At 38.8% G+C, this 12,726-nt stretch overlaps 2 protein-coding genes across 4 annotated transcripts in view; both read right to left on the bottom strand.

The window, feature by feature from the left end:
* Window positions 1-3,501: 3,501 nt before the first annotated feature.
* Window positions 3,502-11,510, bottom strand: RCAN3 (RCAN family member 3). Its single transcript, XM_074807393.1, has 4 exons — window positions 11,299-11,510; window positions 7,265-7,438; window positions 6,519-6,690; window positions 3,502-5,668 (listed from the first exon to the last, which is right to left on the bottom strand). The coding sequence occupies exons 1-4, from the start codon at window positions 11,491-11,493 to the stop codon at window positions 5,460-5,462; spliced, it is 750 nt and encodes a 249-aa protein (XP_074663494.1). The 5' UTR covers window positions 11,494-11,510; the 3' UTR covers window positions 3,502-5,459.
* NIPAL3 (NIPA like domain containing 3) overlaps window positions 11,430-12,726 on the bottom strand; it is a 24,387-nt gene continuing 23,090 nt past the window's right edge. For all 3 annotated transcript variants that reach the window (XM_074807392.1, XM_074807390.1, XM_074807391.1), the window contains exon 13: window positions 11,430-11,537. In XM_074807392.1, coding sequence (XP_074663493.1) covers window positions 11,513-11,537 — 25 coding nt within the window. In that variant the 3' untranslated portion in view covers window positions 11,430-11,512. The remainder of the gene's footprint in view (window positions 11,538-12,726) is intronic.

Below are 12,726 nucleotides of genomic sequence, written 5' to 3'. Positions count from 1 at the left end.
GATTCTCACTGCTTTGTTCTAAACAAGTACGTTCCCTCTGCGGCAGGTGTCCAAGGAAAGACAATTACATCTCCTCCTTTCAAGTAAAACACCCTTGGAGTTTCCATATGAAAAATCATCTACATTAGAAAATAAACACAGAGGGTCCCACTGGAATGAAATGGCACACAGCAAAACAAACTAGAAGCAGCCCAGTGTAATTGTTTCCAGGCATCACAATGTGCTAAGTACCCTTTCAACTATAAAAAAAAATCACCTTAATTTATTAAGTGCCATCTCTGCTACAATGCTTGAGAAGGGGTGTGAACATCTACAGTGAAGCCAAGTAAAAGCAAATGTGCTTTCTAAAAGCCTATGTGGCACAGGAGAGGGAGGGAGTGACTTTCCCAAGTGTTTGCTTGGGAAGAAGTCCCTCACCAGGTCCTAAATTTATAGCCCTTATACTATTAGCTATAGCCATGCACTAGGTTTATACGTTAGTATGTATAAAGCTCTGCTTCCAACCTCAGTTATCAGCCACCAATTCTGACCTTATCCCTAATGGAGGACAAACAAGATACTGGGATGCTCCAGAACAATCCTAACGAAGCCGGGGAATGCCAAAGGCCATAACTCTCAATTAGAAACTACAGATCCACTCTGCAGCCTTACAAAAAACATAAGGAAGTGACATAACCTAATAATGTGTTAAGTCTCACTGAATTTATACGTCCAGCTTACACTCCCAAGTAGGTTTTGCACTCTTCCTGGATCATAAGGTCTGTTCACAGCACCACAGATTAAATTTGCAGTTTGCCTGCAATTAGAAGGGTAGAGAGCAGAGCAAATATACTGGAACTGTCTTAATAAGAAGAAAAAGAGAGAACAGGCATATTACAACAGGTATCACAACCGACTAGAAATTCATTGAGTCTGGAATTGCATTATGAAATCAGGACCTCGGCACTGTACACGTACCCAGAGTCACCAAAAAAACCCACAACTAAATGACAAAGCGTACCTGCAAGGGATGGAACTGAACTGCAGCGATGAAGTGACCTGCCCTGGCAGAAGAGCATACCTAAACCTGGTTGCCCTCCCTAATCCCTGCTTGTTGTGCTGTGTTACTCGAACAGCTCCTTGGCTATAGAGGCAGAAAGGACATAGAATTTGTTACTTGTTTGTTTTACGCAACAGAGCAACACAAGAGATTGCCATAAATATCTTTCCCACTGCCTCACCCTGCTGACATCTGGGTTTCCACTGATACTATAGTTGCAATGCATTCGCTTCATCAAGGAAATCAAACATTCCCTTCCACAAGCTTGAACATGCCAACATGTTAAAAAATGCAAGAGACCTTGTTCAGAAGAGGATTTAACACATTAGCTAACATTTAAAACGCTGCGTGTTTTCTAGAGTGACTTAGCACAAATGCAACTTAAAGATAAGATACATAAAGAACCCAAGCACAAGATATCACCTGTCTCTCCGTTAAGGTGGGTACCACGATACTGACACGGCGTCTCTAGCCCTGATCTCCAGGTGAAGGGAATGGAGATGTTCAACCAGACATCATGCAAGCCTTCCTCAAGCTACACCTCTGATGGTACCAGACAACCCCGTAGGCACACTCGGACTTCAGCTCGGTCAATAGCTGCAGGAGAAAAAGTGATTTATCTTGCTCAGAACAAAGGGAAACAGCTGCTTAAGCGCAGAGTCCTCCGAGGTGCCGAGGACCACAGCTCCCTCCCACTGACTCCGGCTTCAGCCTCCAGCTCCGCTGTGGCTCTCTGCGCCTCGGGCTGGCCTCTGTGCCTGCAGAACGGAGCCATCCCACAACCATGTACTGCAGGTGCCGTGTAAGCCCACACAGGAACAAAGACTCACAGATCCAGCCAGGTGTGCGCCTCCTGTTTGGTTTAGTAAAGGAAATATTTCTGCATTTTTCTCCAAGGGAATGAGGCTTGGCTGTGGTCTCTTTCCACATTAAAAGCACGCTGGACCATGAACCCCTCCTAGCAAGTTTTACAGATTAAGCGAAGCCTGGTAAGCATAAGACTCATAAAACAATCTTCTGTTCTAGGCTAAAAAAGATCAGTAATCCAAAACCAGACAAAAATGGAAATATAACCTTCCAGGGAATAAATTAAGCAAGAGACATTTTATGCATGAGGTCTTTCTGGGGGGAAGCAGTTCAGTAACAGGGTAGAAACAGAATGAGAAGCAATAAGCACAGGACTGCAAAAATAGGGCCCATTCTTAGCTATTATAAAAACAAAGAACCCCAGCAACTTTTTCTCCAGAACACACAGGCGACTGCCCAAAGAAAAGCCCATGCATTTTTTCAGTTGCTTCTCAAGAAGAATGCTTTAAAGGAATTTGTGATATTTATTTATACAAAAGTGCAAGCTCAGAAAGGGCTGAGTTGGTGCCTCTGTGACAGCCTACTTCTAAAAATAGCACTTCAGTTAATAGCAGGTCAGTGATTAAGAGAAACAGGTTCTGATGGGCATTACTGAATCATCACGTGGAGCAAATAAAGCAAACTTGAATGTCATTCGATTTACAAAGGCGGCTCTGTCACCTTGGAGATTATGGACAGAGTGAAAGTGGAGCAGAATCACTTCTAATACCGATCAATGGCTAAATTCAAGTTTCCTTTCTGCAAAGCCTCTGCTTTGCCTCCTCCTTGCCCACCCATGTCAGTGCCTGCAAGGAGCCCACCACCCAACGCCCTACAGCTCCCGCAAAGCCCGGCCTTCCACAGCAACTCCCAGAGAATCGTCGTGCTAGACAAAGTCTCCTGTTACATCTGCACAACCAGGCCCGAGGCACCGCCAGGGAAAGGAGGCACAGCTTCACATACAGTAAAGTGATTTTCTGGCATTTTAAATACAATTCAATCATACTGTGCCAGTGTGTGTTAGGAGAAGGGCACACAGCCTCCCTCTACTGGCTAACACAAAAAACTGCCGAAATTTGCTTCATCTGTGAGAGAGGGGAACCTGCTGGCAAAAGCACAAGCAGTGCAACAAGCTGATGTTTTACAATTTTGTTGATCAACGCATGCACATTTTATAAAAGGTCTGACCGTGTCCTTCTCGTGGAAATGGGTCTTTGGAGATTTTTTAAAACACGTAACTATTTATCTTTATTACAACAAAAACTTTACAGAGCTCAATACTGCAACCCAAACCAGACATTCTCTCCCACAACGGTCTAAGCAGGTGCCAAACTCCCATTCAAGATTTGTGCAAGATTAAACATCAACAGAACTCTGCTATGACAGGCACCCAAAACCACAATGAAAACCCTCTCAGTCCCTCCTTCAGCCCAGCAATTCCCGGGATTTTTCTGCTGAAATCCCCAGCTTCTTCAGCACTGTTTTTCTGACAATTTGCTTACGGAAAACCATAAACTATCTCAAGTGTTCACTCAATTGCATCAGCATACAATTCCATTAGAAAACTTAATATATCAAACTTGGGCCAATATGGAGTACAGTTAAAAAACCACATGTGAATGGCACTGCATTGTTTTTATTTTAAGTGTCTTTACACAATGAATGATGTTGGAATGCAAGTTGTTATACATTTTACACAAAATACATTGACAACATTACTTGCTTGATTTGCCTTATAAAACTGTTTCTGAAGGTTTTTCACTTACTCCTAATTTACAGTGACTTCTACAATAGGGTAGAAATTAAACAATTAACAAAATATAAACACCACAGAAAATCCAAATCGGACTTCTGGAATTTTAAAAATACACAAGCCTGATGGACAATACAAGTTTTTTGTTGGCTTTTTTTTTTTTTAAATAACATGGAACAGTGAGACAGAGAGGTCGGACTTTGAGTGATTTTAATACCTGAAGAGATACATAAATATCATGCCTGTGAAGGCAAGATAAACAAAACTCATTTTCCTACCTTTTTAATATATATTATTCCTGCCTCTGGAACAAGGACCTGCCTGCAGGATCCCATTTTGCAACTTGAAGCTGGTGGCAGGAAGGGCTCACGAGCTGGCACAATACGGAGTTGAAAACTACCATGTCCATGCAAATTCATGACCGTTACTTTTGCTCTCCGCCGTCAATCAAGTGAAAACACTTTAGAAAATTCAATAAGCACGTCATGTAGAATTGAAACACACTAAAATGAATTTGAAAAAGGTCAGTTTCTGAATGATTTATATATATGAACATCAGCAGCCTGGTTTGTTCACAAATAATTTTATTCCTTTAAATAGAAAAAAGAAGAATCTGTCTAGTCTAAAAAAAGGTTGGTTATAAAATAGCATAAAAGCATAGGAGCATGAGTCATTATACTGAGGCATATTCTCCTCCTACTAAAACACTTAACACAAGATCACAAAATTAAAGATCTGTATTCTAAAAGATGCATCCTGGTCTCAAAAGTAGCAGATGCTCTGTCAGACAGACAGGATGCCACGCAGAAAAAGTCTTAATGAAAAACAGCAAACAAGGGCTGAATCTGCATAAAAACTGGCTAAGCCAGACAACTGATTGTCTTAAAAAAAATACAAAACAGACTGGAGAAGTTTAGGAGCACAAGTTAAAAGTTAACCCTAGATGTTTTATCTCCTAACATAACTTAGTCATAACATAACAGTCACTGAATTTATTTATAAATGGAGGCCATCTCTAGGACTGTGGAGGAACAAACGTTACCAGATTTTCAGAGAGGATCAGAGACAACACATTCAATAGCTGAATCTGTATTTCACTCTACTATTGTCATTCACTCCTCATTAGGTGTCAGTGCAAACCATCGTACCTATCAGTGTACCATCACAGACAGCAGCAGCAGTGTTGGTGACAGACTCAGAGTCTGTCTTCTCAGCAGTGTGTGGCTCTTCCTCCTGCATTCTTCTCTGTGTAGTTAGCAAAACTACTGGAATTTAGTTCCATACGTGTATTTGTGCCTCATGTCAAATTAAAAGCACATACTTGGCATTTCTAAGAAAAGCAAAAATTAATCTTCACCTCAGAAGATTACTAGCTGGGGAGGAATTTTAGGATAAAGAGTATGTTTCACTTGCATTTAACACTATATTATCCGGAAGCTGTTGTACCAGTACAGATCAGCTTTTAATTGCTATACAATGAACTTTCCTGAATCCAATCGTGACAGTAAGATATTATTTCAGCACTTGGTACATCACACTGTACAATATAAAGGAAAGAGTAACATCTTAAAAACAAAACAAGAACACAACCAGACTTCCTATTTTTCACTATTTCAAGTCAGGTGGATTTGCTACACTTGGGGGACTAGTCCCTAAAATTAAAGTGCTTTTCAAAGCATTGGCATCCAGAATCTTGAACATGAGAGACAACTACAAGTAAAATCTGTTGTCGCTATACATAACATATAGCAGCAGTACAGACATCAACACACGTACTCATTAAGTGTCTGATTTTTGATACTATCTTGAGCATCACACAATTTAACAGTGCATAGTACCCCCTACCTCCAGTGTACAATCAAATGCTTTAGGTTCATTCAGTATTCTTGCAGGTGGTTCTGGACGCCTTGTCTGCATGATCTTCTGTTTGGGATTTTTTATTTCATCTTCCTCTTCTGTCTCACTTTCACAGACATGGACAACTACACTAGGAGTTGATTCTGTTCCTGCATGAAGCTCATACTTCTCCCCTGAAGAGCAGCAAACAAAAATCATGCTAAGAACGTCCCCAAAGAAAAGCAGTAAGCCACTTTATCTCAAAAAGTCCTTAATATCTGCAGTAACACAACCAAATATTTATTGATTCCCATCTCATCTTTAATTTGCTCAACTGCCACACTTCATCAGATCTGCTAAATGTTTTTAAATACTCTATCTGTTATGCTGTACTTTGAATACAATCAATCTTTTAATTGATATTTAAGGATTTATTGATTTTTAATTAATTTTTAATTGGTAATTAAAGGAAGGAAGGGATGTAAAAGGCTATCGTGAAACACTGAAGACATGAGAATACAAGCAGACTACAAATTTAAGTGATACCATTTATGCTGTACATTTATATGTCATTTGTAAATGAAAAGCTACAAAAACATACAAAAACATTAAGCCTCCCTCTTCCCTGCTTTTCACAGAAAGCAAACAGCATGTTTCCTAGGAAGGTTTATAAAGGAGTTTGACAATTAAACACAAAAAGTACGTATTAGCATCCTTAATGAGGTTAATTCCTCCTTAAGGAGCTGCCCACCTGCAAAAGACTGAACTTTTCATTCCTCTTCTTGTCTGTTACTTAACACTGAGACTATGACAAAATTCAATCAATGGGTGTGATGGAGCTCGTACCACACAATCCGGTTCTACGCTATACTTTCAATCAATTAACAGATTAAGTAAATAAAGTGATGGATCATTTTATTCAAGTAAGAAACCTCACATAAGAGAGACTCAGTTTCTTCTCATAGGAAGAAACGTAAGTAGATAAAATCCCTCGATAACTATTTTTGAATTTAGATGACAACAAAAGCAGGTACATATTCCTACCTGGTCCCAACTTGGAGACAGCACAAAGCAAGTCATAGTTTATCAGGGGAGTTGCATCTTCACTCTGTTTCCATCCAACTGGTGGAGACGCAGGTGGGGAGATCAGGAACTGTTTAACAGGTTGTGGAGGAAGGAGGTAGGACTTGTCACCCATTTCACTGGATACCTGTACCTGAAGACAAAAGCCAGGAGATACAGAATGACAAATATTAATTCTCTTTTTATTTAGTATACTTCCCCAATAATATATGCCCATTCTCTGTAGTAGCAATGCTTAATTCAGCCTTAACAATAGAAGTAGTACAGCTTCTGTCAGCTCTCTTGGTACGACACCTCGGAGAAACGCTGCAGTTAAGAACTTGGCCTACATAAGCACTGACAACGTAGCTGCGTATGACACACACAGGTTGCTAATCCAACAAGAAGATGCCTGTAAAGCGGCTATTATAGAGAGATCTTTGGACCCACTTATTTCCTTTCAGCACATTTCTGTTTGTGTATGGGGGAAGGTGGTTTGTGTCACAACATAGCGACTGTTCCGTACCAATCACAACTCTGTGAGCTCAGGCTGAAAAGCAAAACCGACTCCTAAAGCATCAATTTCTCAAAGAGTGAAAGTAATACATCTCAGTGTAGAGGAAGGAGGTTGAAGGTAACTTCAGATATTTATCACAAATGAAACTCATCGGCAAACGTGGAATAAGAAGAAACAGGGACATGTACAACATCTCAGTGTTCCACAGTACCTGTGCAAAGTACAGCTTCAGCTTTTTTCCATTGAAATCAGTTTCATGCAGTTCTATCCGTGCTCTTGCTGCTGCCTCTGGATTGCTGAAGTTGATCCTTACTCTTCTAAAGCTTTTAAACAACTGGAATGTAACTTGATTATCGTAGACTGTGAAAAGTGCTTCAAATCTTTCCTAGAGACGAAGTACAAAGATTCTCCAAACACAAAATGAACACTTTCACTCAAGGAAAACACATTGCCCTTCCACTTTCCTCTCCCAAATCCCATTCATTTCCTTAATCACCTAAACCTGCACCTCCCATACTTCCCTCAGTTACTCCAACTTACAAATCTGTATTCAGTGCAGCACTGCTTTGCCTCCCCATTTAAATCTGAATTCTAAGAGCGCATTGATGTGAACAAGCCCATAAAACTCTTAATGGACAAACTGCCACCTAGTGACAGTTACTCAAAAGTGCAGGTGTCAACAAAAATACCGATCACTGCACGTGACTTTCACCCAAGCATCTCCAAAAATACTATGTAAATCAGCTTAGTTTATCTAATATAAAGATCGAGTACTGAGTGCTTAAGGAAAATGTCAACATTCTCAGGATGAATGAATGTCCACTTTGGAAGAGAAAAAAAAAAAATCTATTATTACTAAACACTTGTTCACAAAAGTAGAAAACTGAAAAAATCATGTTTGTTTTACTGAATACGGAATCTTATCCCCAAGCTCTCTAATAGATAACTGCATTGTTATGAAATTCTATCTGTTTTAATTTACTAGTTCTCTGATCTACAGGAGACCTAATTTGCAGATATTTCTTTTTTCCCCTAGCATAAATGCACTAGGAAATCTCCTAGTGTAAATTTTTATTCACTGTAAAAAGCCAGATTAAAATCAATAGATGAGAACTATGCAAGCAATCTCTTTTCAATGTTATTTACTGTGTTCTGATAATATTCAGTTATTCAGAGAGATCTACATAAGCAAATAAGCAGAAAAGGAATACTTTTTCATTAAGAACTCTTTCCAATAACAATAGTTAAGTTGCTGGATTCCAACAGACACTGATCTCTTTACAAAAATCCTGTTGCATACCTTCATTCCTCTAACAATAATTATAGGATGAAGGGCTTTCATTTTAAATAGGACTGAAGAAATTCTTCAGATGACACCCATGTTAGTTTTAACAAAAATATTATTTTCTTGCGCAATTCTCTCCAATGTGTACAACATCAAAGTCTTTATTAAAATAATCACAAAACCTGCTCCTTCTGCACACTGGCCAAAATTTGTACTTGACAAACACAAAGCTGCAATCCAGTGGATCACCCCTGCAATTGAAAATTATGAAGACAGTGCTCCAATCGCGACATTACCCTCAAAAATGTGAATGTTTGAGAATGAAAAAACATGGACTTTATCTGAAATTTTTACCTTTTGCTGTTTGAACTAAACTTGAAAAAAACTTATAGACGCTATGCAAAAGACGAAAGTATTACAAGATATAAGCCAAGTTAGACACCTTACAGTTTTTCTGTAAACATACCATTTTTAACCTGCCACACTTGAAGTGGAAACTGATGGCATTAGTTTCAGCAACAGTCAATTCAACACGAACTGTTAATGTTTAAGTGTTGCTTTAACAAATCAGCAGCGAAAACAGAAATATAGCTAGAAAATGCCCCAAAACCGGATGAAAATCAGAGCAGAATGCTTCGTAAGAATATGCAGATTTCAAATAAATACTGTCTTTTTAGCCTTTTCTGTTCACCAGAATATTAATCATCGCTCACTCCATACGAAGTTTCACAAACAAAAACGCGGAGCATAAAGGATTTGTGCCTACATGCTGAACCAGGCAATCTATTCTTTACAGTTGTGACTACTAACACTAATAAGGGAAAAGAAAGATGGATTTTGATACTCTGCTTGCAAGTGCTGCTAGCTTTGCTAGTGTTACCAAATGAACTAAAAGAGCGTTGGGCAGAAAAATTGGAATTGCCACCAAAAACCCCGACCCCCAAAACCACCATAAACTTTCAAATTGCTTTCTTTTCGGGCACAGACAGGACAATTTCCTTATGTTTCATGAACTGTTTGCTGTGCGCTCAGGCTTTAAAAGAAGATGTAGGCAGAAGTAAATCAAGCCACTGAAACGTGTGTCCAGGGTCAAGCTGAATTTCATAAAACAGATCAAATCCATATAATACATCAAAGCACCTCTATTCTTCCAAGCACTAGGAAGAAGCCTGCGTAGTAAGTGTTCAACTTAGAGATATAATATATAATTCTGACCTATTCTAAACTAGTGTCTTGCCTAGGACGATCAGCTTAGATGAGCTTGCTGATGGTACAATGAGGACACTTTACAAACTATTTTTGAAATGACAAATTTTAAATTTAAAATTTACAGGTGGTTTAATGTGGTAACTAATTATCCCAGCATCGTTAGAGAAAAGGCTAGCACATCTCCCTTGATACACCTTGTATACACGGATGTTCTGTGGGAACACTTTCACGGAAAAAAGCAGATGTGCATTAAAATGACAAATCACATGCATACATGTGCAAAACAATTTAGCAAGGCACTATTTCCAGTGCACACTTTGTATACCAGACACACAACAGATTGCTGTTCCTGTAGCACCAGAGTTAAATGAGTCCAGCGCATTATTTAATGTTCCATTGATTACCTGATGCTTTACTACCTTCTTCCAAGGGCAGTAACCACCGAAACAAATTGAGTGCTCCCTGCTTACAGAAGTCTTTTGAACTAGAAGCTGATCTAGTAGAAACAGTAACAATTTAAATTAGTCATCAGCAAGTTAAAAATTTATCTGGAAAGGGAGATGTCATCTTGCATTTTTTAATTAGATGACATTTGATTTACATACTCTTATGCATTGCCTGTTTTGTTTTCCACTAAAACCAGCATCAATATACAAGGCTAGAAATGAACTCGGGGACTGAGCTAGCAACAACTCATGCTCTTTGAAGAGAAGCATTTAACACCAGGCATATAAATAATGGCTAGTGAACTGTATTTCTCTATAAATCATGGGAAAGAAAAAAATAAAGCACATCTGAAAATAAGCCACTAAAGACTCCACAGCCTTTTCTGGCACTTGTCTTTGTACCCATAGGAATACGATTACAAGGAAGAACAACAGCTCTCATGTCATATCGTCGCCTCTACCCAAAAGGGGATCTGTAAGCTGCTTTACATATTGTTTATGTGACACCACGTGCACGTTCTCAAAAAACTACCATTCCTTTTACTTTGACTGTACTATGTCCATTTGTCAGAAGCACTGGTTTAGGAATTCAGCTCATAGCAAGTATTTGAACGATGGACTGAAATCTAAGTACACAATTTAGCAACTCTTGAGGCACAGAGCAGCATTTCCTATCTGACACCACACCTTTCCCTCAGACATTGAAAACTTTTCAGCAAAACCGTAGGTTTTGGAAGTACTTTTGGAAACTGAAACTGCAAAAGAAGCTGCAGACCAAAGCTTTCATAGCAGTCCTCCCTATTTCCCCTCACTTGTGTGGTGTATGTATTATTCCTGGTGCTCTTGGAAGCAAAAGGAAGGTTCAAATTTGACTGAATACAAATGTTAGCAAGCCGAAGATTTATTTTATTATAAGGTCTTAAGCCACTTTCAAGGTGTTCTCTTAGCTCAAGTTAGAACACACATACTGCAAATTTATAATGCTCTTTTAACAGAATCCTTGCCTTGAAGTAAAACATTTAAATCTGCCCTTGGCTTTGGCAGCTCAGATAAACAGGGGGAAAAAATAAAATCAGAAGTTTTTCACGGGAGAAGCACTGTGTATCTCTATATTCAAATGCCAGAACAGTGTAATATTATCTGCTCTTTGGTAACTGCACTCGTTCTGATCTGAGCTTACCAGGTAAATACTTCGGGTTGTTTTTTCCCCCCAATTATAATAGGCAGTAATACACTGAAAAAACAGACAAAAATGTTCAACAGATGTACAATACTATACCCCAAATATGCCTCCCTCTACCTTACCTTTTCTTCCTGTACCTCAAACACAGCTTCGTGAACACTGCAAGCAAAGAGTGAGGTAGGCAAGTCACTTAAATCCATCATCTCTTCCAAATCATCTTCATTTTCTCCAAAAATCATCTGTTCTTCCTCTTCTTGGTCACTGCTGTAGAGGTCTGACTGGCTGTCACTCCAGGACTTCATAGTATCTCTGAGCATCGTTCACCCAAAGCAACTCTTATGTTCCAGTTTCTAGTAGGGATCTGCCATTCCAAAAAACAAAACCAAAACAGAATGTGAAGCTACTACATCTGCTTGCTTTGACCGTTCTTTAAGGCAAATAATTTTACAAAAAAGAACAGAAATCAACATGAAAGTTGTTCTCTCATCCACAAAACAGAAGCACTGTATCCCATTTCTGTAGATGGGATAAAGACTCTGCTGTTCAACCTGTGAGAAGATAAAGTCACTCAGTCAAGCAAAAGAAATTTCTCCTCCCTTTACTCTGACATAAATCAAGAACTCCAATACTGTTCTAGAAGCTTTTCTCCATGACACACTTCTCAGTTAATAGCAATTTCTTATTTAATAACTTAAATTACTTCCCAAGTAATCAGAGTAGTCTTCTGATATTTGAAGAAATATCTTTATTTCATCAATGGGAACACGTGTGCAGCAAAGTTAAATCCCAAAGCCTCTCCAAGCCAGTGGCAGATACAGGAACAAAACCCAAGATCCCCTAACGTAAGGAGATCTCCTTCTCCTAAGCACTGGAGAATGCCTTTCCTATAGGTAAGAGTATCTACAGCCTTGAGTAAAAACATCAAAGAAAAAAAAAATGCAAACAAGCAAGAGACTAAATAGAAGGGTTTAGATAAACTAGTTTTTACGCAATAAAAAAATACTTTAATGGAGTGTACCTTTTGCCACCTGTCACTGCAAAAATCACGAGGAGGTTATCACACCACTGTATATTCTAATGAAAACAACACAAAACATATAACTGTACTGTATCTAGATTTGGAGGGGGTGTTAATTTGCGACATAACACTAAGAAAAGGTAAGTAAATGTATCATGTTTCATTGGCAATGATCTCATTTGAGTATTTGCTTAACTAGCTTATTCTTTTGAAGCAGTCACTGAAAAATTCCATCAACTGAAACCAATGTGCATTAAAAAATGGATTAAAAAAAATAATCCATAATAAATCCATGCTCACTCATGGGAAAAGGTTTAAGACAAGTTTTCTCATTAACAACACCCAAGCACTCTCAACACTTCGTGCTTAAGGAGAAATAGCATGTGAAAATGCGGAAAAAAGATTTAGTACCTATTTTAAGTATTTATAAACTGCTTAGAGACACACACACAAGGTGTGTTGCTAATTTAAATGAGTTAAATCAATGTAACCTCGGCGTGGACACATAAAAGCTGTCTGAGGCAACGTGTGC

This window comes from Strix aluco, chromosome 26 (genome assembly GCF_031877795.1).
Source record: "Strix aluco isolate bStrAlu1 chromosome 26, bStrAlu1.hap1, whole genome shotgun sequence".
Classification (NCBI taxonomy): Eukaryota; Metazoa; Chordata; class Aves; order Strigiformes; family Strigidae; genus Strix; species Strix aluco.
Note: the sequence above shows the minus strand (reverse complement) of the source record. Positions and strands in the feature narration are given on the sequence as shown.

Bases quoted from the DNA above. Each gene is read 5' to 3' on its own strand.
- RCAN3 (XM_074807393.1), bottom strand. From the start codon at position 11,493: ATGCTCAGAGATACTATGAAGTCCTGGAGTGACAGCCAGTCAGACCTC. The intron at 7,439-11,298 runs GTAAGGTAGAGG...CTTCGTCTCTAG, and splicing joins TTGAGGTACAGGAAGAAAAG to GAAAGATTTGAAGCACTTTT. The intron at 5,669-6,518 runs GTAGGAATATGT...GCTGCTCTTCAG, and splicing joins TGTCTCCAAGTTGGGACCAG to GGGAGAAGTATGAGCTTCAT.